The 26,641-nt window shown below is 46.5% G+C and overlaps 1 protein-coding gene across 3 annotated transcripts; it reads right to left on the reverse strand.

Moving 5' to 3' along the window:
• Positions 1 to 374: 374 nt before the first annotated feature.
• LOC130290640 (ADP-ribosylation factor 6-like) lies at positions 375 to 26,641 on the reverse strand. 3 transcript variants are annotated; one of them, XM_056538536.1, is made up of 3 exons: positions 19,199 to 19,351; positions 17,622 to 17,691; positions 375 to 2,430 (listed from the first exon to the last, which is right to left on the reverse strand). In XM_056538536.1, exon 3 carries the CDS (start codon positions 2,399 to 2,401, stop codon positions 1,874 to 1,876), a length of 528 nt encoding a protein of 175 aa, XP_056394511.1. In that variant the 5' UTR covers positions 2,402 to 2,430; positions 17,622 to 17,691; positions 19,199 to 19,351; the 3' UTR covers positions 375 to 1,873. The 3 variants fall into 3 exon arrangements, with proteins under 3 accessions (XP_056394511.1, XP_056394512.1, XP_056394510.1); XM_056538537.1 differs by lacking the exons at positions 17,622 to 17,691; positions 19,199 to 19,351 and adding an exon at positions 26,623 to 26,641; XM_056538535.1 differs by lacking the exon at positions 17,622 to 17,691 and having other exon boundaries at positions 19,199 to 19,356.

The raw sequence follows: 26,641 nt of genomic DNA on the forward strand, positions 1-26,641 counted from the left end.
TTCTGGTGGATAACCACTTTAACACTATTTAGGTGCATCTATAAAAGTTGTCTCCAAACTGTGGACCTCAAGCTGTTGCAAAACTACATCTTGTTGTTACAGATTGAGGGCCAGTGTTTGGAGACCTAGGACCTATTAAATTCAGGGGTGCCAATATTGTGGAGTACAACTGTACATGGAACGACATTTAGTGCATCCACCAACAGAAAAGCCACACCGGCTGCTATGTCGCACCTGCAACGAGTACGCATAGAGTGTAAGCTCGGCATAGGGTAGGCTAAAGCTTATGGCGGTAGAGAGCTAGACACGTCCCCTTTCTTACACAAGACAACAGTAAGCGAACACACTCCTGACACAGAGACCCCAGGTTTGGATGCATTATTAAGTTTTTATTGTTCAGTTGAAGTTTTTTAAGCAATACAACATGGAACAAGTCCTATTGAAAGTAAAACTTTTTTTTTTTTCCGAAACAGAAATAGCATTAGTGCACCAGACAGGAGAGCAGAAATAAAGAGGGCGGCTGCATAGCTCAGCATTGTATTTCAGTGAGTAAAGAATTAACCCCTTCACCTCCCCCCCCTCCACCCAATCCAATGAGTCAGTGGGTAGCAGGGCTAATGTCGGACACTAGTGTCCAGGGGGTGGGGCTGGAAGACTGAGCCAAAACAAAAGTGTATGATGGCCTCCTGATCAACAATGAACACTGCATTAGAACAATATGGCTAAAAAAAAAAAAAAACCTCTAGTAACACCATTAAAGGACAGAGGACTTTGTCCATACATAAAGTGCAACCATGTCGGATTGGATTACTTTGTCTCATGCCTGTCAACAAGGTAAGAGGGGAGGAGGGAATTAGCAGTGCCAAAAGTGCCAAGAAGCTCCTAATATAGAACTTCAATGGATACCGGCTTTGTGTTCAAATAGATAGGAGGGACTGTAAAAATCGGGTGCTATTCTGGGGTCAAAAAGCCTTGAAAACACTAACTTAACAGGCATAGGTGAGAATTTTATAAGAATTTTGAGACCCAAACTATCTACAGGTTGACATTATGGTCATTCTAAACAGTGAATGACTACAAATAATACGAGCAACGGGAATGTATTGGATTTGGGGGGAAAAAAAAAAAGGGGAATGATGGTCTGGTCAATTGTACAGTATGCACGTTATGGAAAGAACTGGTCTAGACTGGGGAAATAATATATATAAAAGTCACAGGGAAATGTAGCATTACATGCTGGGTATTCTTATGGACGGGCCAGAACAACACACAGAGGAAGGATCCCGGTTGGGAAACCCCCTCTGTGACGTCAATATACACTTAAGAGGTGGTCTTCATTGAACAACCCATTTCAGGGTTGACCAAGACACAATCAAGCGCTTTAAAGTACAGGCACCAGTCTGGTATGGGAAAAGACGAGAGGCTACGGCACCCATGGTAATGTAACACTGGAACATTCACCCTGCACAGACTTTGCTGTTTAGCCATGATTGTTGGAGATTTTTTTAGTTATCGGGACTGCTGAGCAAGAGGTAACCAGCCCTTTCCATTAACAAGATAAAAGAGACAGAGAGAGCATTGGTTGCTGAGGTCTGAAGGAAGAGCAAACGCTCAACCGCGTTAGTCGCTTCACACTAAGTATTAAGGCAGATATCGCAGGCGGCTGTCACGTATCAAGAGAGTCCCTCACAGCCCTGCAACACCAAAATCTCCCTTTAACTTCCATTACATAACAAAATGGGTCACCCACATTTGGTTGATGAGGATCACTCCTTCAGCTCCTCTACTGATCCGATAAAAATGAAAAAAAATAAAAATCATATATTAAAAAAAAAAAAGAAAAAAAAAAAATAACCACCATAAAAAGAGGAATTTAAGATTTGTAGTTTGACGTAAGCCACATAAGGCCCTCGTACAATCCCTCTCCAGTGTTGGCACAAGATGGCTGGACGTACCAGTTCCTGTCCCTGATGCGGGTTAGTCCCAGCTTTTCCTGGATTTCGTGAGGCTTCATTGCATCCACCAGGTCCTGTTTATTGGCGAAAATCAGAATGATGGCATCCCTCATTTCACGGTCATTGATGATGCGGTGGAGTTCTTGCCTGGCCTCATCGATTCGATCGCGGTCAGCACAGTCTACCACAAATATGAGGCCCTGTGTGCCTGTGTAATAGTGCCGCCAGAGAGGACGGATCTTGTCCTGACCGCCAACGTCCCACACGTTGAACTTAACATTCTTATAGGTTACCGTTTCCACATTGAAACCCACGGTGGGAATGGTTGTAACCGACTGACCCAACTTGAGTTTGTACAGAATGGTCGTCTTCCCGGCAGCGTCTAGGCCCAACATCAATATTCGCATTTCTTTGTTCCCAAACACCCTGGATAGCATATGCCCCATGATGGAGGCTTAGAGTCCATACAGCTGGGCTAGGGAGACACAAAGAGATGGTGCACATAAATATCAGGAAAGCATAAATTATCAGAAAATATCAGAAATTAAAAGGTTGCTTGTTACTGGCTGGTAGTGCAGGGGACGCTGACAAGTTTGATGCCTAACGTACCCGGATCCACCCGGCCATTTGGACGAAATCTTTGTTTTTCTGTATATGTTAATTAGGTGCTTACTGGCACAGGCAGGGTTACTGGCACTCTGTCGTCAGCGCCGCTCCTCCAAAGTGCCGCCCAGCTCATCAATATTCCTCTCCTCCCTCCGCCTCTCCCTCTTCTCCCCGCTCTGTAATGAAGAGAGGGGAGGAATATTGATGAGCCGGGCGGCGGTGACATCAGAATGCCAGTAACCCCACCTGTGCCAGTTAGCACCTAATTAGCATAAAAACTAAGATTTTGGCCCGAACAGCAGGGCGGACCTGGGCACGGTAGGCATCAAACTGATCAGTGTCCCCTGCACTACCAGCCAGTACTGCTGGTTAGTGCGGAGGGAGCAAGCAGACCGTTTTCCTTTAAAGAGCATTTCCCCCTAAAGTGCTCAATATCTGTATATCTGAATATCACAATAAAAGCTGGTTATACACAACACGCATCGACTAAATACACAGATATCAGACTCACCCGTCATTTAATGTATATACGTAAAGGGGTACTCAGGGGGGATTTTTTTTTTTTTTTTTTAAATCAACTGGTGTCAGAAAGTTAAACAGATTTGAGGATGACTTATTGAAAAATCTTAATCCTTCCAGTACTTAGCTGCTGTATGCTCCAGAGGAAGTTTTTATTTTACTTATTTTTATTATAAAACATTTTTTTCTTTTTCAGTAGCCATACGGCTGCTCCCAAGCCTAGTACAACAGTGTTGTGAGCTTAAGAGTTCAGAACACTGGGGGTGCTGGGCCAGAGATTGCGGGGGACCAAGCAGTTGGACACCTCACAATCTTAGATATCCCCAAAAGATAGGGAATAATATATCTAGTGCCAGAGTACCCCTTTAAGCTTGTGAAATACGCACTGATCCTTAGTTAAATGAGTTTCCGTACATCTCTGGCTATTTCAGTCACCTCAGGATGTGTAACCCAGCCGTTCTGAAGCCCTGAGCGGCTAATGTCCACAGCTATGCTACGATATGGGATCGGGTAAAAGCTCATCCTGATTAGCTTCTTTTCTAGTGTAGGAAGAAGAAAATAACCCTTGTGGTGGCGCTGCTGGTTCCAGTAAGAAGTAAAAACCAAACTAGGAATATTATCAAACACCGGAGTGGTTTATTGAGTATAAAAACTAAAATAAATTGATGACGCGTTTTGGGGGATCCACCCCCTTCCTCAGATCAGTATCTGCTTCTCATCTAGTGATCTCCCAGTCAATGCAGACCAAGGAAAAAAAATGCAAGATAGGCTATGTTTACACAGTATTTAGGGTTCAAAAAAGGTGCAAATCTTTTTATTATTATATTATATTGTGTTGGTTCCACTTCTTGATTTGGCTACAAATACTCACCACAAACGCGCAATGTTACATCGCACCACACCCCCTCCAATCATGTCTATCCGAGGGGGCGTGATGGCCACTGCATAATGTGACGTCTCCGGCTGGGGAGAAAGCCGGGTGCTACACAGATTGCAGGGGATCCCAGCGGCAGGAACCCCGAGATCCGACATCTTATTCCCTATCCTTTCAATAGAGAATAAGATGTCTATGGGTGGAGAACCCCTTTAACTAGTGTGCACAGTATGTGTTTTCTTAAAACATTTTCAAATTTTGGGCTATTTTTAAGCTGTCTGCTCCGGCTTCATCATCTTTCAAGGGGCGTGGTTAGTGGATGCACTGTATTTATCACAAATGCACTCTAGTGACCAGCTGACATAGGCTGAGCCGTTCACCCCTCTTTGTACTTTGTCATTGGCAAAAAATTATGAAGTGACGTGCAACTGAGAAAACTAAACACTTGTGCAGCAGGTTTCGTATTACGCGGAAATCCGCTGCCAATATTAACCCACCCCCCTCAGACCCAAACCGATAAAAAATATTTTTTAACATGTCACAAAAAACATGCCAAAATGTATTTATTTTTTTATTGACAGGTACACCTAATAGGAAAGGGTCACTTTTAGGCCCCTTTCACACTAAAAAGGTATCATCCTGCTTTTTTACTGCCGTTATTTTAAAATAGCGAATGAGAAAAAAAAACAAAAAAACAAACGGACGCAATAACTGGTAATAACGGATGATAACTGTTGACCATCATCTGTTATTTTTAATGTTTTTTTTCCTTAAAAAATCTGATGTTGTTCGTTAGAGATGAGCGAACTTACAACAAATTCGAGTCGTCACGAACTTCTCGGCTCGGCAGTTGATGACTTATCCGGCATAAATTAGTTCAGCTTTCAGGTGCTCCGGTGGCCTGGAAAAGGTGGATACAGTCCTAGGAGAAAGTCTCCTAGGACTGTATCCACCTTTTCCAGCCCACCGGAGCACCGGAAAGCTGAACTAATTTATGCAGGAAAAGTTATCAACTGCCGAGCCGAGAAGTTCGTGACGAATCAAATTTACTGTAAGTTCGCTCATCTCTATTGTTCATCCATTATCATCCGTTATCAGTTACATCCTTTTTTTTTAATCAGATTTTTAACCCTTTTTTTGTAAAGCTGTACTGAGCATGCTCAGTACAAAAAAAAAAAACGGACAATAACTGATAATGGATGTTTTTTTTTTGAACATCTGGTTCCCATAGACTTCAATGTTAAATTTTAACGTCAGTTTATTCACTTTTTTTGGCGGACCGAAAATTAGTGCATGCACCGTCTTTTGTTCTGGCAAAAATAACTAATATTAGTAAAAACTGACATTCCTGATGCAAAAGGGATGTAAAAAAAAAAAAAATAATAATAATAATAAATCCCATTGACATGAATGGGATTTTTTGAGGGATGTTTTCAGGCCTTTTTTGCCAGGAGGTTTTTTTTTTTACAGGATGATACCTGTAGTGTGAAAGGGGCCTTCGATGTAACATACAAAGAACCAGATGCACTAGGACAGTGTTCCTAACTTGCTGTTTTGCACCAGTTGGGGAGCCATCATGCCCTGACAGCCTCAGGTTAGGGGGAACTCCGCACAACCCAATTCTTTCTTTCCTAAAATGTTTAACTGTTCAAGTTTGATAGAGAGAAGAAACCAAAATGTAGTCAGGACCCACGAGGTGAAAATAAACCAAGCTGCAGGAGAGAACTAAACGGTAGAACGCCACCCATGGTAAGTCAGTGTTTCCCCAACCAGGGTGCCTCCAGCTGTTGCAAAACTACAACTCCCAGCATGCCCGGACAGCCTTTGGCTGTCCGGGCATGCTGGAAGTTGTAGTTTTGCAACAGCTGGAGGCACCCTGGCGTAAGTGATGCCACCCAAAACACAGCGGGCGACAAATGTTGTGGGAAGGAAGAAACACAATGGCTTCACTGTATGCAAAGGTCAGAGGAGACATTTCTGACAGGGACACAAACTAGGCCGACTGCTCCTCTACACAACAATGACTGCTCCTCTACACAACAGGAGACAGAATTGGGGAGAAGGGTGTACAGGCTCCAACATTAGGACACAGGACCTCCATAATACACTTCTACCGGCAGAACGTCTCCTACTACATGTGCATACTAGTATAAAAAACATGCAGCTGCCATCACGACAAAGAACATCTCTCTACAGAGTACGGAAAATCTCCACTTTGGACAATCCCTACTGGTTAAAGGGGTACTCCGGTGGAAAACTTTTTTTATTTTTTTATTTTAAATCAACTGGTGCCAGAAAGTTAAAACAGATTTGCAAATTACTTCTATTAAAAAAAATCTTAATCCTTCCAGTACAGTGATCCCTCAACATACGATGGTAATCCGTTCCAAATGGGCCATCGTATGTTGAGGGGTCTGTGCAATGTAAAGTATAGGACAGTGGTCTACAATCTGCGGACCTATTAGATGTTGCAAAACTACAACACCCAGCATGCTGGGAGTTGTAGTTTTGCAACATCTGGAGGTCCACAGGTTGAAGACCACTGTTAGGCTGGGTTCACACCACGTTTTTCAAATACGGTAAGCGTATACGGTTTTCCGCAAAAAAAATCGTATACGACCGTATGCATAGAGAATGCATTGTAAACCGTATTCCAAATATTGTGTACAGTTGCATCCGTTTTGCCTCGGATACGGTTTTGCCGATTTTTTTACTGTAGGCAAAAACGCTGTCGACCACTTTTTTTTGCCTCCGGTTGGAAAACCGTATGCGGTTCTTTTAACATTGTTTTCTATGAGAACCGTACACAGAATTTCAGAATACGGTTGCACACGGTTTTTCTAATCCGTTTTTTGGAGTTGACACATGCGCAGATTGGAATTTCAATAGAACAATAGTAACTTTATTAAATTGCTGGAAAACTAATTCCAACAAAATAGCAAAACCGTTGGCAAAAACTGATGCAAACGGATAGAACCGTACGGGGAAAAACCGTATAAGTTTTAATTTGGAGTCATACGGTTGCATACGGTTTATGCCATACGCTTTTTAGCGGAAAACCGTATACGGTAACCGTATTTGAAAAACGTGGTGTGAACCCAGCCTAAGAGGAAGTTGTACTCACCTGTCCCCACCGCTCCGGACCGTCATCGCTGCCCTGGGTGTCGCCTTCCATCGATGTGGCCTCGTCCCCGACGCACCGGCAAGGCCTCTGCTTCCCTGGCCTCCTGGCTTTCCGTCGCCGCCATCACGTCGCTATGCACGCCGCTCCTATTGGATGACGGGACAGCGTGCACAGCGACGTGATGACGACGGAGAACACCGACGATGCAGGGGATCCCTAAGAGGACATGTAAGTGATCGTCAGCGGACCACACAGGGCACTGTAAACGGCTATACGGTGGCAGCTGAAGCAGTCTGCGCTGCCGGATAGCCGTTTATGCGATGGCCCCCAACATACAAAAGCATCGTATGTTGAAATAATCGTATGTCAGGGCCATCGTAGGTCGGGGGGGGGGGGGGGGGGGGGGGGGGGTCACTGTACTTATTAGCTGCTGTATACTACAGAGGAAATTATTTTCTTTTCGGAACACAGTGCTCTCTGCTGACATCTCTGTCCATTTTAGGAACTTTCCAGAGTAGGAAAAAATCCCCATAGAAAACATATGCTGCTCTGGACAGTTCTTAAAATGGACAGAGATGTCAGCAGAGAGCACTGTGTTCCAAAAAGGAAAAAATTTCCTCTGTAGTATTCAGCAGCTAATAAGTACAGGAAGGATTAAGATTTTTTAATAGAAGTAATTTACAACACTGTAAACTTTCAGGCACCTGTCGATTAAAAAAAAAAAAATTAATAAAATAAGTTTTCCACCGGAGTACCCCAGGGACCCCCTGACAATAAGTGGATCATAAAGTGAACCCATCACCCCTCTTCAGCTGTGATATGTGGGCAAACTGGGCAGTAAGGCTATAGTCCCAAATCTCCGTGCAGACATTTCGCAAACTGCGGGCACTGGCACTAGGACCACACCGTCTCAGACGGCTATGCACTCCGCGCGGAGTCCGCAGAAAGAATGAACGTGTTTATTCTTTCTGAAGACACGGAAACTGGAATTTCCGTGCTGGAAACATCTGGCCCGGAAATGTCGCCGTGTGAACATAGCCTGACGGTCTATTCGTGCGGCAGAATTTCTGCACATGGAATTCCACCTCAAAATTAAAGCCCAAAAGACTTCTATGGGATTCCACAAGTCTGAATTTCTGCATGTGGATTCCGCACAAGCCAGAAACCACCCAAATGAATGCAGAAGCGGAATTGGTGCGGAAATTCTACCGTGTGAATAGACCCTAAGGGGGAGATTTATCAAAACCTGTCCTGAGGAAACGTTGCTGAGTTGCCCAAAGCAACCAATCAGATTGCTTCTTTCATTTTCGAAAAGGCCTCTGAAAAATGAAAGAAGCGATCTGATTTGCTGTGTGGCCTATAGCAACTTTTCCTCTGGACAGGTTTTGATAAATCTCCTCCTAAGGGTACGTTCACATGGGCGGATTACCTGCAGAATATTTATTTATATATACATATACACACACATTTTTTTATTTTTTATTAATTGGTTCCAGGACGACCATTGTATGTTGAAACCATCATATGTTGAGACCAGAACTCTATGGAAACCTGGTAATTGGTTCTGAAGCCACCAAAATGTCATCCAAAAATTGGAAAAAGTGAGGATTAAAGAAAAATAAGTAGATAACTAATACAGATAAAGCAAATCCTTATATATAAAAGAGAAAGATCTGCTGGAAGCTGTAAATCTGAGTGTTGCCTCTGACTGCCGGGGGGGGGTGTCTGCTCCAGTAAGGAGGGAGGGAGGGAGGGAGGAGTACAGGGCAGGCCAGACAGGTACTAGTGGTGGGGACTCTATTAGGGGGACAGACAGGGCAATCTGTCACAAAGACCGGGAGTGTGTTGTCTGCCTGGCGCTCGAGTTCGGCACATCGCGGATCGGGTTGACAGGTTGCTGGGTGGGGCTGGAGAGGACCCAGCAGTCATGGTACATATTGGCACCAATGACAAAGTAAGAGGTAGATGAAGTGTCCTTAAAAATGATTTCAGGGACTTAGGCCGCAAGCTTAAGGCAAGGACCTCCAAGGTAGTCTTTTCTGAAATATTACCTGTACCACGAGCCACCCCAGAGAGGCAGCGGGAGATCAGGGAGGTAAACAAGTGGCTCAGAAGCTGGTGTAGGAAGGAAGGGTTTGGGTTCATGGAGAACTGGGCTGACTTCGCTGTCAGATAACAGCTCTACCGTAGGGACGGGCTGCACCTCAATGGGGAGGGTACAGCTGTGCTTGGGGTGAAGATGGCTAGAAGGGTGGAGGTGTGTTTAGGGACTGGCGGGGGGGGGGGAGGGAACCTACAGCAAAGAGGGGGAAGATAGTGTAGATAGAGAGGTGGGAATTATAAATGTACCTGGGGGTGGAGCGGAGGGAGGGGTTAGAATAGTTAATAGGAATAAGCTTCATAGGAAAATAAAACTTACACCCTTGAATCCCATTAACCCCAATAACATAAAGGATGGAAATGTAAAGTGTATGTTCACAAATGCCAGAAGCCTAGCAAATAAAATGGGGGAGCTTGAGGCCTTGATACTGGAGGAACATATTGATATAGTTGGGGTCACTGAGACATGGCTGGACTCCTCGCATGACTGGGCTGTCAATCTGCAGGGGTTTACATTGTTTCGCAAGGATAGAATGAACAGAAAAGGTGGTGGAGTCTGTCTGTATGTAAGAAGTGGTATGAAAGTCAGTGTGAACGATGCCATAGTGTGTGATGATTCTGAGGATGTGGAATCACTGTGGGTAGAATTACAAAAGGAGGGAAATACTGAAAAAATAGTATTTGGTGTAATCTACAGACCCCCTAATATCACTGAAGAGATAGAAGTTCGGCTGCATAAACAAATAGAGAGGGCCGCCCGGGCAGGTACAGTGGTAATAATGGGAGATTTTAACTATCCAGATATAGATTGGGGCCGGGGTTGGCTAAAACTACAAAGGGGCGACAATTCCTAAATTTATTGCAGGATAATTTTATGGGCCAGTTTGTGGAGGACCCAACAAGAAGTGATGCCTTGTTGGATCTGATCATTTCCAACAACGCAGAGCTGGTTGGTAATGTAACTGTGCGGGAAAACCTTGGGAATAGCGACCACAATATAGTTACTTTTGACTTAAAATGTAGAAAACAAAGACAGACGGGGAAGGCAAAAACATATAACTTTAAAAAGGCAAATTTCCCTGGGCTGAGGGCTGCACTACAGGACATAGACTGGGGGGAGGTGTTCTCAAATACTGATACAGAAGGTAAATGGGACATCTTTAAATCAACTCTAAATAACTATACAGCTAAATATATAACAAAGGGGAACAAATATAAACAATTAAAACTAAATCCTACATGGCTGACAAATTATGTTAAAAAAGCAATAAACAACAAAAAAATAGCCTTCAAAAAATACAAATCTGATGGGTCAGATATAACATTTAAACAGTACAAGGAGCTTAATAAAATCTGTAAAAATAATAAAAACAGCAAAAATTCAAAATGAGAGACAGGTGGCCAAAGAAAGCAAAACTAATCCTAAATATTTTTATAGATATATAAATGAAAAAAACACAAGGACAGAGCATGTAGGACCCCTTAATAATGATAATGGGGAGGTTGTCACGGGCGATCAAGAGAAGGCGGAGCTACTGAATGGGTTCTTTAGTTCTGTATATACTAAGGAAGAAGGAGCTGACATTGGCCAGGTCAGTGCTGGTAACACATCATGTACAGGTCAGTGCTGGTAACACATCATGTAATGTACTGAACTGGCTTAATGTAGAGATGGTACAAGGTAAGTTAAGTGATATAAATGTAAGCAAATCCCCAGGGCCGGATGGATTGCACCCAAGAGTTCTTAGAGAGGTAAGTTCAGTAATATCTGTACCCTTGTTCATGATATTTAGAGATTCTCTGGTGTCTGGTATTGTGCCAAGGGACTGGCGCAAGGCGAATGTGGTGCCAATCTTCAAAAAGGGCTCTAGGTCTTCCCAGGAAACTATAGACCGGTAAGTCTAACGTGCATTGTGGGTAAATTGTTTGAAGGACTTATAAGGGATTACATACAGGAATACATAGGGGATAATTGTATTATAAGTGATAGCCAGCATGGGTTTACTAAGGATAGAAGTTGTCAAACCAATCTAATTTGCTTTTATGAAGAGGTGAGTAGAAGCCTTGACAGAGGAATGGCTGTGGATATAGTGTTTCTGGATTTTGCTAAAGCGTTTGATACTGTCCCTCATAGACGTCTGACAGGTAAGTTAAGGTCTTTGGGTTTGGAAATTTTAGTTTGTAACTGGATTGAACACTGGCTCATGGATCGTACCCAGAGAGTGGTGGTCAATGATTCGTACTCTGATTGGTCCCCGGTAATTAGTGGTGTACCCCAAGGTTCTGTACTGGGACCGCTGTTGTTTAATTTATTTATCAGTGATATAGAGGATGGTATTAACAGCTCTGTTACTATCTTTGCAGATGACACCAAGCTTTGTAGCACGGTGCAGTCTATAGAGGATGTGTATAGGTTACAAGATGACTTGGATAGACTAAGTGTCTGGGCATCCACTTGGCAAATGAGGTTCAATGTGGATAAATGTAAAGTTATGCATCTGGGTACTAATAACCTGTATGCATCGTATGTCTTAGGGGGGATTAAACTGGCAGAGTCACTGGTAGAGAAGGATCTGGGTGTACTTTTAGATCACAGACTACAGAATAGCATGCAATGTCAGGCTGCTTCTTCCAAAGCCGGCAGGATATTGTCATGTATCAAAAGAGGCATGGACTCAAGGGACAGGGACATAATACTCCCCCTTTATAAAGCATTGGTACGGCCTCACCTGGAATATGCTGTTCAGTTTTGGGCACCTGTCCATAAAAGGGACACTGCGGAGTTGGAAAGGGTGCAGAGACGCGCGACTAAACTAATATGGGGCATGGAACATCTTAGCTATGAGGAGCGATTAAAGGAGTTACAATTGTTTAGTCTTGAGAAGAGACGTTTAAGGGGGGATATGATAAACGTATATAAGTATATAAATGGCCCATACAAAAAATATGGAGAAAAACTGTTCCAGGTTAAACCCCCCCCAAAGGACGAGGGGGCACTCCCTCCGTCTGGAGAAGAAAAAGTTTAGTCTCAAGGGGCGACACGCCTTCTTTACCGTGAGGACTGTGAATTTATGGAACGGTCTACCTCAGGAACTGGTCACAGCAGGAACAATTAACAGCTTTAAAACAGGATTAGATACATTCCTGGAACAAAATAAGATTAATGCTTATGAAGAAATATAAAATCTCATCCCTTCCCCAATATCGCGCCACACCCCTACCCCTTATTTCCCTGGTTGAACTTGATGGACGTATGTCTTTTTTCAACCGTACTAACTATGTAACTGTCTATTTCAGTGTTTCCCAACCAGGGTGCCTCCAGCTGTTGCAAAACTACAACTCCCAGCATGCCCGGACAGCCGAAGGCTGTCCGGGCATGCTGGGAGTTGTAGTTTTGCAACAGCTGGAGGCACCCTGGTTGGGAAACACTGGTCTATGTAGAGGACAGAAGCTTCTTCAGGGTCCTGTACAGAACACACAATGGGGGAGATTTATCAAAACCTGTGTAGAGGAAAAGTTGCCCAGTTGCCCATAACAACCAATCAGATCCCTTCTTTCATTTTTCAGAGGCCTTGTTAAAAATGAAAGAAGCGATGTGATTGGTTGCTATGGGCAACTCAGCAACTTTTCCTCTGCACAGGTTTTGATAAATCTCCCCCAATGTCCTAAAATAAGTAAAATGTAGCCGCCCTCACCTGATGTCTAAAGGAGCAGCTAACCCTGGTACATGTAAAGAGTACACAACATGTAATACCTCCCTGTACTGTAGGGGGCGCTACCAGACACCAGTCAGTGCATGCACTTTAGGAATACAGGTGTTTTACGATTGGTCGGTTCTTCCGGCCATTGACAGGTATCACAGATCTGGACTGTCTGTACATTGTATGTTGAGTCTGGTTTCAAGTTATGATGGTCCAGTAAAGACCATTGTATGTTGAAACTATTGTATGTTGAGGCCATTGTAAGTTGAGGGATCACTGTACGTTTATATATACCGTATTTATCGGGGGTATACCACGCACCGGCCTATAACACGCAACCTCGTTTTACCAAGGATATTTGGGTAAAAAAAGTTTTTTACCCAAATATCCATGGTAAAATGAGGGTGCGTGTGTGCGCGTGTATACCCCGATATACCCCCAGGAAAGGCAGCGGGAGAGAGGCCGTCGCTGCCCGCTTCTCTCCCCCTGCCTTTCCTGGGGTCTAGAGCGCTGCTGTCGGCCCTTCTCACCCCCTGGCTATCGGCGCCGCTGCCCGTTCTGTCCCCCTGACTATCGGTGCCGGGGAGAGAAGCGCCGACAGCCAGGGGGAGAGAAGGGGCAGCGGCACCCATTGCCGGCGCCGCTGCCCCCCCCCATCCCAGGTGGCATAATTACCTGGGTCGGGTCCGCGCTGCTGCAGGCCTCCGGCGTGCGTCCCCGGCGTCGTTGCTATGCGCTGAACGGCGCGGCGCATGACGTCAGTGCGCCTCGCCGTGTATAGCAACAACGCAGGGGACGCACGCCGGAGGCCTGCAGCAGCGTGGACCCGACCCAGGTAATTATGCCACCGGGAATGGGGGGAGGCAACGGGGCAGCGGCGCCGGCAATGGGTGCCGCTGCCCCTTCTCTCCCCCTGGCTGTCAGCGCCGCTTCTCTCCCCCTGGCTATCGGTGCCGGCAATGGGGCGCCTGCACCGATAGTCAGGGGGACAGAACGGGCAGCGGCGCCGATAGCCAGGGGGTGAGAAGGGCCGACAGAAGCGCTACCCCAGGAAAGGCAGGGGGAGAGAAGCGGGCAGCGACGGCCTCTCTCCCCCTGCCTTTCCTGGGGGTGTATCGGCGTATAACACGCACACAGACTTTAGGCTAAAACGTTTTTTAGCCTAAAAAGTGCGTGTTATACGCCGATAAATACGGTATATCTCCATCCCACAACGGAACCAAACCAACTCCATTATAAGTCAATAGGGTCCATTTTGTAACACTGTTGTCTGTCGTGGATCCATTATTGTCACACAGCATGAAGTAAAGGAACAGGATATCCCTGGTGAGAAGATGGGTGGAGACTTCCTATGGAATTAGAAGTGATCCTGGATGATTCCTTTAAAACGATGCATATTCTGTCATCACCAGCCTAAAACCCAGTGTTTTTCATCTAGGGCACATCCAGCTGTTGCAAAACTACAACTCCCATCATGCCTGGACAGCCGTTGGCTGAGTGTAGTAGTTTTGCAACAGCTGGAGGCACCCTGGTCGGGAAACACTGCTAAAACCCCACGTAATATCCACATTATGATTTTTGATCTATGTGTAGATACCAATAAGAAATCTCTGGCCAGAATATTTCCAGACGCAAATTCACGCGTTTCAGGTCACTAAGACAGTAAAGTCATGTTTTAAAGGGGTACTCTACCCCTAGACATCTTATCCCCTATCCAAAGGACAGGGGATAAGATGTCTGATCGCGGGGGTCCTGCCGCTGGGGACCCCCGCAATATAGCATGCAGCACCCACCTGTTTCCGGTCCGGAAGCGCTCGAGGATCTGGGTCCCGACCACGAGAACAGAAGTTTGTGACGTCACGACGCCACCCCAGTGTGACGTCACGCCCCGTCCCCTCAATGTAAGTCTATGGGAGGGGACGTGACAGCTGTGTTTTTAAACGCCACATAAAGCAGGGTTTAAGCAGGGTTTACACTGCGGAAACTATGGACGGAATTTCCGCCCCCCCCAGTGGACTGCATTGCCGTCCCCATAGACAGCAATGCATTCTGATCCACTCAAATGCATTGCCGTCTTTGGCAAAGGTAATGAAGTCCACATGGTCCTAGCGCCGCCCACAGGATCTTCAATATAAATTCCGTAGTGTGAATTTGCTAGATCTTCACCTTGTTCCTGTCTCTGTTCTTTAAAGGTGCTACTCCACCGGCCAGCGTTTCGGAACAAAATGTTCCGAACTCTGTTTTCGCGCTGTGGAGGTCGGTCATGACCATCGTGATGTCATGGCCAAGCCCCCTCAATGAAAGTCAATGGGAGGGGGTATGAGACGTTCCAAACGCTGGCCAGTGGAGTACACACTTTTAAAGGGGTACTCCGGTGGGGGAAGAGAAAATTCCCATATCAACTGACTCTACAAAGTTAATAAGATTTGTAAATTACTTCTATTAGAAAAAATCTTAATCCTTCCAGTACATATCAGCTGCTGTATGCTCCACAGGAAGTTGTGTAGTTCTTTCCAGTCTGACCACAGTGCTCTCTGCTGACACCTCTGTCAGTGTCAGGAACTGTCCAGAGCAGGAGAGGTTTGCTATTGGGATTTGCTCCTGCTCTGGACAGTTCCTGACATGGACAGAGGGGTCAACAGAGAGCACTGTGGTCAGACATTAGAACTACACAACTTCCTCTGTAGTATAGAGCAGCTGATAAGTACTGGAAGGATTAAGATTTTTTAATAGAAGTAATTTACAAATCTGTATAACTTTCTGGAGCCAGTTGATATAAAAATTGTTTTAAAGGGTCTGTTCACACTACATAAATCCCCACTTGCAGCTGAATACAGTTGATTTGGACAGGATTCCGCTGCACAGTTCACTCAAATGGATCTTTATTTAATTTTTTCTTCTTGAGGTTTAATTCTGCGTATAATCCGTGCCAATTCCACAAGTGCGCAAGCGGGATTCTACGGTGAACAGGCCCTTAAGGTATAATTTCCCCTTTAAGGGTCTATTCACACGTACAGTATTCTGCACAGATCTGATGCGCAGGATTTCAAGCTGTCATTCCGTTTACATTGAAATCTGCAGCAAAAAATACTGCGCATTAAATCTGCGCAGAATACTGTACATGTGAATAGACCCTAAAGGGGTACTCCACCCCTAGATATCTTATCCCGTATACTAAGGATAGGGGATAAGATGTGTGATCGCAGGGGACCCCCGCGATCTCCCTGTTGCATCCGGCGTTCGTTTAGAGCGTCAAGTGCAGCGCCGGAGGCTCGTGACGTCACGGCCCCGCCCCCTCAATGGAAGTCTATGGGAGGGAGCATGACAGCCATCAAGCCCCCTCCCATAGACTTGCATTGAGGGGGCATGACCGTGACATCTAAAGCCTCTGCCCCACATCGACAGTCATCCGGCACGGAGCGAAATTCGCTCCGTGCAACAGATGTCTGGGGTGCCACAGTAGAGATCGCCGCTGAGGACAGGGGATAAGATGTCTAGGGGCGGAGTACCCCTTTAAGGGGGCATTCCCACGCTATTACTAGCAGCGAGTTTCCCAACCATTGATTAAAATGGGTCCACAGACAGTCGGCAATAGTGTCAGATTTGCGGACTGTCCGCGGACCCATTCAAATGAATGGTAGCGTAACTCGCAGTGGGTTTCCTGCTGATAGTTACTAGCGTGTGAACGCACCCTAAGGGTCAATCCCATCACATAAGTATCTGCACGATGGGACACCCAACGATCATAGAGTAATAGCCCATCTTGGGCCATTTTTGGACGGCCAGTGTGGGTTTTTACAAAGGAATCATGTCCAAACCTTAGCACAATGTTTTCCAAACTGAGTCTCCAGCTGTTGCAAAACTACAACTACCAGCATGCCCTGACAGCCTTTGGCTGTCAGGGCATGCTGGTAGTTGTAGTTTTGCAACAGCTGGAGACACACTGCTTGTGGTCTACTACGGTTTGGGGATTTTTCATGTGGTTATAAAAACCGTATACAGTTCCTATAACATTGTACTTAGAGATGAGCGAACTTAGAGTAAATTCGATTCGTCACGAACTTCACGGCTCGGCAGTTGATGCCTTTTCCTGCATAAATTAGTTGAGCCTTCAGGTGCTCCGGTGGGCTGGAAAAGGTGGATACTGTCCTAGGAGACTCTTTCCTAGGAATGTATCCACCTTTTCCAGCCCACGGGAGCACCTGAAAGCTGAACTAATTTATGCAGGAAAATCATCAACTGCCGAGCCGAGAAGTCCGTGACAAATCGAATTTACTGTAAGTTCGCTCATCTCTAATTGTACTCACCGCAAAACGCATTGGGCATTAAAATACATACAGTGGGGTCAGGTTTTTGTTTCTCGTTTAGGGAAACAAAAAAAAAACGGATACGGCACAGCTGAGGGTTTGTTACCATTGTTTCCAGTCTACAGAATCCTCAGAGTACATCTTACAGCAGAGGTTTTGTTACAACCGTATCCAGTCTAGATAATGCTCATGCCACATTTCTCCAACCGGTGTGCCTCCAGCTGTTGCAAAACTACAACTCCCAGCACGCGGCTGGGAAACACTGAGCTCAGTGCGCTAAATGCTTCTCAAAGCTGAGGTTTCGTTACAACTGTATCCAGTCTAGACGATCCCCAGATAGCTGAATACTTCTCACAGCTGAAGGTTTGTTACAATGGTATCTAGTCTAGACAATGCTCAGGGAGCTACTTCTCACAGGTGAGGTTTTGTACCAACCCTATCCAGTCTAGGCAATGCTTGGCGCCAAATACTTCTCAGCTGAGGGTTTGTTACAATCGCATCCAGTCTAAAAAAAAAAAACTTCTCATAGCTGAGGGTTTGTTACAATGGTATCCACCTAGACAATAATATAAAGATAAATAGTGATGAGCGGCAGGGGCCATATTCGAATTCGCGATATTTTGCGAATATATTGACGATTATTCGTCCTATGTTCGCAAATTTAAATTCGCTATGTTCGTTCACTTTTTTATTCCATGCGAAAATTTGCATTAAAAAATTTGCATGTGAAAAAAAAAATATATATATATTAGTCATTACGAATATATAGAACTATATTCTAAATATTCGCGAAATGCCGATATTTGCAATAAAAATTCACATTACGAATATTTGTGCTCAACACTTAAGATAAACACATCACAGCTGAGGGTTTGTTACAATGGTATCCAGTTTAGACAATACTCAGAGCGCTGAATACTTCTTGCAACTGAGGGTTTGTTACAATCGTCCCCTGGGTAGATTTTTTGCGGCGGAATGTACACTGCGGAAAATCCGCCGCAAGCCCCATTGAAGTCAGTAGGGACTGTGGCGGATTTTCTGCAGCGTAAATTCCGCCGCGGAAAATCTGCTGCGGACAGCCGAGAAGAGCCCGCCCACTTTCAAATACGCAGCGGAAAACTCGCTAAAAAAAAAAAAAATCAGCACGTGTGAACGTACCCTCAACCAGTGTTCCTCCAGCAGTTGCTGGTTCAGGCATGCCGGGAACTATAGTTTTGCAACAGCTGGAGGCACACTGGTCAGGAAACCTTGATCCTCAGTGTGCTGAATACATCTGCACCACCAGTCTCTCTCCTGAGGGGATATTCTGCTACTATGTATCGGTGCAGGTACAGGTGTATCAGGTGGTTGTGTGACCATAGGGTTGTCGTACCATCTGTGAGAAGGGTTAGTGATGGGCAGGGTGCCAGCTTCCCAGTGTAAGACTCTGTTCACACCACTGGCTTCTTCTCAAGTAGGATTCTATACACTGACAGCAAGCAGTGATGGTACAAAAGGGGTTAGGAACTGATAAACAAAGTATAATACAGTGTTTCCCAAACAGGGTGCCTCCAGCTGTTGCAAAACTACAACTCCCAGCATGCCCGGACAGCCAACGGCTGTCCGGGCATGCTGGGAGTTGTAGTTTTGCAACAGCTGGAGGCACCCTGTTTGGGAAACACTGGCATAATAGGAAGTTGCGGCCCTGACACCCCCTTTTATACTATACACTAGGACTGGGGTTGCTGCTCCATGTAGTGCAGCACAAAGTTAAGGATATACTTAATGATGTAACATTGTTCCTCCATAGAAGTCAATGGATGTCCAGTCTACCCCCCATGGACAATCACTCCCATCATCCCCCCCCTGCCCATCACTACACATGCACATCACACACACAATGGCCTGTCAGTAAGCAGCCATCCCATGCCCCCCGAGCAGTGCCCCTGCCCAGCTGCTACACATGACAGCCTGCCCCCCGCATCCGCACCGGCTCCACCTCTCCACACCCATTAACCACATCGAGCACGTACATTGCCCCCGGTGTCACAGCTGATCCTGGATCTCCACGGTCCCGGCTCCTGATCCGGAATCGGAAGGGCGGCGGGCAGCACAACCACACCGACAGCAGCCGCACATGCGCAACAACCCGCCCACCCAGAGCACTGCTATAACGTGCCGTCTGCGCATGTCCGATGCCCTCGCCCTGGTTCAGACGCCGTAGCGCGCAGGCGCAGTGATACCCTCACGCCTACCGTCTCGCCGCACAATGTCCATTCAAAAGAAGGCTTTGATGAGTCCTTCTGCGCGTGCGCGTTCCTCTTCTTTTTAATTTTTTTTTTGTCGTCGAGTGATTCACCTCATTGGAGAGCGGAAATACATTTTGTGGTAAAATAAATACCATTGCCTTAGTGTATGAGGGTATGTACCGATAAGGGTGCGTTCACACCACGTTTTTGTCTTTGTTATTGTATACATTTTTTACATTTCCTTAACCCCTTAAGGACCGGGGTTTTTTCCATTTTTGCATTTTCATTTTTTGCTCCTTGCCTTTAAAAAAATCATAACTCTTTTAATTTTGCACCTAAAAATCCATATGATGGCTTATTTTTTGCGCCACCAATTCTATTTTGTAAGGACGTCAGTCATTGTGCCCAAAAATCTACGGTGAAACGGAAAAAAAAATCATTGTGAGACAAAATTGAAAAAAGACCGCCGTTTTGTAACTTTTGGGGGCTTCCGTTTCTACGTAGTACATTTTTCGGTAAAAATGACACCTTATCTTTATTCTGTAGGTCCATACGGTTAAAATGATACCCTACTTATATAGGTTTGATTTTGTCGTACTTCTGGAAAAAATCATAACTACATGCAGGAAAATTTATACGTTTAAAATTCTCATCTTCTGACCACTATAACTTTGTTATTTTTCCGTGTATGGGGCGGTATGAGGCTCATTTTTTGCGCCACGATCTGAAGTTTTTAACTGTACCATTTTTGCATTGATAGGACTTATTGGAATTTTTTTTGCGTGCACGCCATTGACCGTGCAGTTTAATTAGCAATATATTTTTATAATTTGGACATTTCCGCACGCGGCGATACCATATATGTTTATTTTTATTTACACTGTTTTGATTTATTTATTTATTTACACTGTTTGATTCAAACTTTTAATAGGGAAGGGGTTAAATGATATTTATTCACTTTTTTTTTTTGCAGTGCTATAGGTCCCATAGGGACCTATAACACTGCACACACTGATCATTGTTATCCCATAGGGACCTATAACACTGCACACACTGATCATTGTTATCCCATAGGGACCTATAACACTGCACACACTGATCATTGTTATCCCATAGGGACCTATAACACTGCACACAATGATCATTGTTATCCCATAGGGACCTATAACACTGCACACACTGATCATTGTTATCCCATAGGGACCTATAACACTGCACACACTGATCATTGTTATCCCATAGGGACCTATAACACTGCACACACTGATCTTCATCTTTGATCACTGGTTTCTCATAGGAAACTAGTGATCGATGATTCTGCCGCTTGACTGCTCATGCCTGGATCTCAGGCACTGAGCAGTCATTCGGCGATCGGACAGGGAGGAGGCAGGTAGGGACCCTCCTGCTGTCCAGTAAGCTGTTCGGGATGCCGCGATTTCGCCACGGCTATCCCGAACAGCCCACTGAGCTAACCGGCATGGTTTCAGTTTCACTTTAGACGCGGCGTTCAAAGGGTTAATAGCGTGCGCTATTAGCCACGGGTCCCGGCCGTTGTTAGAGGCCGGGCCCGATATGACGCGGGGTCACGCCGTGGCCCCGCTTTATAGATCGGGTGCAGACACATGACGTTCCAGTACGTCATGTGTCCTTAAGGGGTTAAGTACCAGGGCGTACCTGTACGCCCATGGTCCCTAAGTGGTTAAAGGGGTTATCCAAGAATAGAAAAACAAGTAAATTCTTCCATAAACAGCGCCACCCTTTCCTCAGTTTGTGTAAGATAGTACAACTTGGCTCCATTCACTGCAATGGAACTGAGCTGCAATACCACACACAACCTGAGGACAGTGGTGGCGCTTTTTTTTTTTTTTTTTTTAGCTTTCATTTTCTAATCCTGGATAACCCTTTAATGGATGCTGCTGTATGGCATCGGTATCCATTTCCTCCTATTGACTTACACTGGGTGTAGACCTGTGACCTCCGACCCCCACCCAGTGCAGGTGATGTCACTCATCAGCGAGAAGGAAGAAAGACGTAGCCTGGCTATAGTGCAGAGGAGATTGCTCTGTGGGACATAAGGTATTAGTGGGGGACGCTGGCTACCTACCTAGCTATCTACCTGGTTACCTACCTACATAAGTTACCTATCTACTTATTTACCTACTTACAAACTTACCTTCCTATCTATCTACTTACATGGCTACTTACCTAGCTACCTACATACACATCTACCTAGCTACTTGGCTAACTACCTATTTACCTTTATAGCTACTTACCTAGCTACCTGACTACCTACATAACTACCTTCCTACATATGTAGCCACCAACCTAGCTATCTACCTACGTACATAGCTACCTACCTGGCTACCAACCTACCTACATAGTTACCTACCTTGCTAGCTACCAACCTACCTACATAGTTACCTTCCTTTCTACCTACCCAGCTACCTACTTATTTACTTACCTACCTGCTTATTTGTCAACCTACTTGCATACCTGCCTACTTACCTACTTATCTACTGTAATGGAGCTGGATGTGGATCCTCTACCTGTGTGGCTGATGACTTGGACCGTATCGGGGAGCAGAGTCTAAGGTGCCTTTGGTGTTCACCAGAGCCCTCCGCAAGGCAGGATGGGCTTGCTGCGGCAGGCGACACCAAGGTCGCTACCACCGACACGGCTCAACCACACAGGTAGCTGGGCAAAGCGATGTACCATAGGATAAAGCAGTAGTGTAGTCAAATTTAACAGAAGGTGAATGCAGGCGGCAAAGGTGCGGAGTCTAATAACGTAGTAGAAGGTCTGGATACACGGGTAAGGCTAACAGGCTATAAGGGACGCTTAATCTCACGCACTGAAGATCCGGCAGGGATGTGTGGGAGGTGCATGGACTTATAGAATGGTGTCAGGTGTAAACAATAATTATGAGCGTACTGGCCCTTAAAATTTTTGAGCGCCCTTAGGGACGGGGACGCGCGCACCGGAGCTGAGACACAGCGGAGGCAGCAGGGGAGAGAGGTAACTGATGGGCTGGGATGCACATGCAGGCACGTCCCGTGATGCGAATCCCAGCACCGCCGGCAGCCGGGGACAAGAGAGCAATGCGCTCTCGGATGTTGCTGGCAGCCGGACCGCAGAGCATGACATCTACTTGGCTATGTATCTACTCACCTGCCTAACTAGTTACATACCGACTTACCTACAAAGCTAACTTTCTAACTGGCTACCTATTTACCTGCCTAGCTAGTAACATGGCTAGCTACTCACATTCCTACCTACTGACATATTAACCTACTTGGGAGGGAAGAATCCATCTACCTACCTAAGCATGTAGGCACTGATACAGCACCTTGCCAGGGGCGCAAGGGGTACTAGTTATGCCTCTGGTGGTGGGTGCATTTGTAGTGCACAGTCAATGTCATTTATCTATAGCTGGAGACTTTTTACAAGATTTACAATGTGACTGTCACGATGCCGGCTGGCAGGTAGTGGATCCTCTGTGCCAGAGAGGGAAGGCGAGGACCGCGCTAGTGGACCGGTTCTAAGCCACTACAGGTTTTCACCAGAGCCCGCCGCAAAGCGGGATGGTCTTGCTGCGGCGGTAGTGACCAGGTCGTATCCACTAGCAACGGCTCACCTCTCTGGCTGCTGAAGATGCTGAAGATAGGCGAGGTACAAGGGAGTAGGCAGAAGCAAGGTCGGACGTAGCAGAAGGTCGAGGCAGGCAGCAAGGATCGTAGTCAGGGGCAACGGCAGGAGGTCAGGAACACGGGCTAGGAACAGACAAGGGAACGCTTTCACTAGGCACTAAGGCAACAAGATCCGGCCAGGGAGTGCAGGGGAAGTGAGGTGATATAGGGAAGTGCACAGGTGGGAGCCAATTAAGCTAATTGGGAAGATTGGGCCAGGCACCATCATTGGTGCACTGGCCCTTTAAATCGCAGAGACCCGGCGCGCGCGCGCCCTAGGGAGCGGGGCCGCGCGCGCCGGGACAGGACCGAGGGAGAGCGAGTCAGGTACGGGGGCCGGGGTGCGCATCGCGAGCGGGCGCTATCCGCATCGCGAATCGCATCCCGGCTGAAGGCGGGACCGCAGCGCACCCGGTCAGTGGATCTGACCGGGGCGCTGCAACAACGAAGATGAGGCGAGCGCTCCGGGGAGGAACGGGGACCCGGAGCGCTCGGCGTAACAGTACCCCCCCCCTTGGGTCTCCCCCTCTTCTTGGGGCCAAAGAACCTGAGGAAAAAAAACTCAATTTTTCCGTGATGAGGTCCGATGCAAATTAGGAGGGGTTCTGTGTGGAAACGTACGAGACAGTCCAATCTTTTATTGTAAAAACAATAGATGTAGAGGGGTCTGGCGAGACTGGTCACAGGAACGTAGAACCTGTTGATGAGAGAGGCCAAAAAAAATTTTCCTGCAGATCCGGAATCCAAGAAGAGCATAGTAGAGAAGGAGAAGGTAGAGGCAGATATCCGCACAGGCACAGTAAGGCGTGGAGAAGCAGAGTTGACATCAAGAACTGTGTCACCTTTGTGCGGAGTCAGCGTACGTCTTTCCAGGCGGGGAGGACGGATAGGACAATCCTTCAGGAAGTGTTCGGTACCGGCATAGTACAGGCAAAGATTCTCCATGCGGCGTCGTGTCCTCTCTTGAGGTGTCAAGCGAGACCGGTCAACTTGCATAGCCTCCGCGGCGGGAAGCACAGGAACCGATTGCAGAGGACCAGAGGAGAGAGGAGCCGGGGAGAAAAAACGCTTCGTGCGAACAAAGTCCATATCCAGGCGGAGCTCCAGACGCCATCCGGAAGAACGCATGTCAATGCGAGTGGCAAGGTGAATGAGTTCATGTAGGTCAGCAGGAGTCTCTCGTGCGGCCAGAACATCTTTAATGTTGCTGGATAGGCCTTTTTTAAAGGTCGCGCAGAGAACCTCACTATTCCAGGACAACTCGTAAGCAAGAGCACGGAACTGAATGGCGTACTCGCCAACGGAAGAAACACCCTGGGCCAGGTTCAGCAGGGCAATCTCGGCTGAAGAAGCTCGGGCAGGTTCCTCAAAGACACTTCGAATTTCCGAGAAGAAGGAGTGTACAGAGGCAGTGACGGGGTCATTGCGGTCCCAGAGCGGTGCGGCCCATGACAGGGCTTTTCCAGACAGAAGGCAGACTACGAAAGCCACCTTAGACCTTTCAGTAGGAAACTGGTCCGACATCATCTCCAAGTGCTGGGAACATTGCGAAAGAAAGCCACGGCAATACTTAGAGTCCCCATTAAATTTGTCCGGCAAGGACAGGCAGAGGCTAGGAGTGGCCACTCGCTGCGGAGGAGGTGCAGGAGCTGGCGGAGGAGAAGATTGCTGGAGAAGTTGCGACTGAAGTTGGTGCGAAATGGTGGACATTTCCGACAGCTGACGGGTTAGAAGGGCGATCTGTCGGGCTTGCTGGGCGGCCACCGTGGTGAGGTCAGCGACAACTGACAGAGGAACTTCAGCGGGATCCATGGCCGGATCTACTGACACGATGCCGGCTGGCAGGTAGTGGATCCTCTGTGCCAGAGAGGGATGAGAGGACCGCGCTAGTGGACCGGTTCTAAGCCACTACAGGTTTTCACCAGAGCCCGCCGCAAAGCGGGATGGTCTTGCTGCGGCGGTAGTGACCAGGTCGTATCCACTAGCAACGGCTCACCTCTCTGGCTGCTGAAGATGCTGAAGATAGGCGAGGTACAAGGGAGTAGGCAGAAGCAAGGTCGGACGTAGCAGAAGGTCGAGGCAGGCAGCAAGGATCGTAGTCAGGGGCAACGGCAGGAGGTCAGGAACACGGGCTAGGAACAGACAAGGGAACGCTTTCACTAGGCACTAAGGCAACAAGATCCGGCCAGGGAGTGCAGGGGAAGTGAGGTGATATAGGGAAGTGCACAGGTGGGAGCCAATTAAGCTAATTGGGAAGATTGGGCCAGGCACCATCATTGGTGCACTGGCCCTTTAAATCGCAGAGACCCGGCGCGCGCGCGCCCTAGGGAGCGGGGCCGCGCGCGCCGGGACAGGACCGAGGGAGAGCGAGTCAGGTACGGGGGCCGGGGTGCGCATCGCGAGCGGGCGCTATCCGCATCGCGAATCGCATCCCGGCTGAAGGCGGGACCGCAGCGCACCCGGTCAGTGGATCTGACCGGGGCGCTGCAACAACGAAGATGAGGCGAGCGCTCCGGGGAGGAACGGGGACCCGGAGCGCTCGGCGTAACAGTGACAACTAGTGATGAGCGGCAGGGGCCATATTCGAATTCACGATTTTTCACGAATATATTGACGATTATTCGTCCTATGTTTGCGAAATTCGCATATTCGTTATGTTCGTTCACTTTATTCCAAATTTGCATGAAAAATTTGCGTGTGAAAAAAAAAATAATAAGAATATTTGTCATTACGAATATATAGACTATATTCTAAATATTCACGAAATTGCAAAGTGCTGATATTCGCGATAAAAATTTGAATTACGAATATTTATGCTTAACACTAGCACTGACAAGTAACTTTAGGTGGTTCACTCGTCATTGAAAAAAAAATGCCAAAGTCCAAAATAGCGTATTTTTGGTTGCTTTTGATATCATGAAAAAATGAATTAAAGCAATCAAATAGTCCGATCAATACAAAAATGGTACCGATAAAAACTTCAGAGCACGGCTCAAAAAGTGAGTCCTCATACCGGCTCATACACGGAAAAATAAAAAAGTTATAGGGGTTAGAAAATGAGAATATTTAACATATAAATTTTCCTGCGACAAAATCAAACTATATAAGTAGGGTATCATTTTAATTGTATGGACCTTCAGAATAAAGAAAAGGTGTTATTTTTACCGAAAAATGCACTGCGTAGAAACGGAAGCCCCCAAAAGTTACAAAATTAAATTTTTTCTTCAATTTTGTCGCACAATGAATTTTATTTCCATTTTACCGTGGATTATTGGGTAAAATGACTGATGTCACTGCAAAGTATAATTGGTGGGGCAAAAAATAAGCCATCATATGGAATTTTATGTGCAAAATTTAAAGCATTATGATTTTAAGCATTCACCCTTACCCAGCAGGAGTAAGGTGGCACAGGTGCCGCCTCACGATGACGTGATTGATCGGTCGGAACAACCGATCAAGCCTGCTGGGCGGCGATCGGGACGGCGAAGATGGCAGAGATCGGCGTCGGCGGGGGTCTCCTACCTTGCCCTTTTCCGGCGGG

Source organism: Hyla sarda, chromosome 9 (genome assembly GCF_029499605.1).
Source record: "Hyla sarda isolate aHylSar1 chromosome 9, aHylSar1.hap1, whole genome shotgun sequence".
Taxonomy (NCBI): domain Eukaryota; kingdom Metazoa; phylum Chordata; class Amphibia; order Anura; family Hylidae; genus Hyla; species Hyla sarda.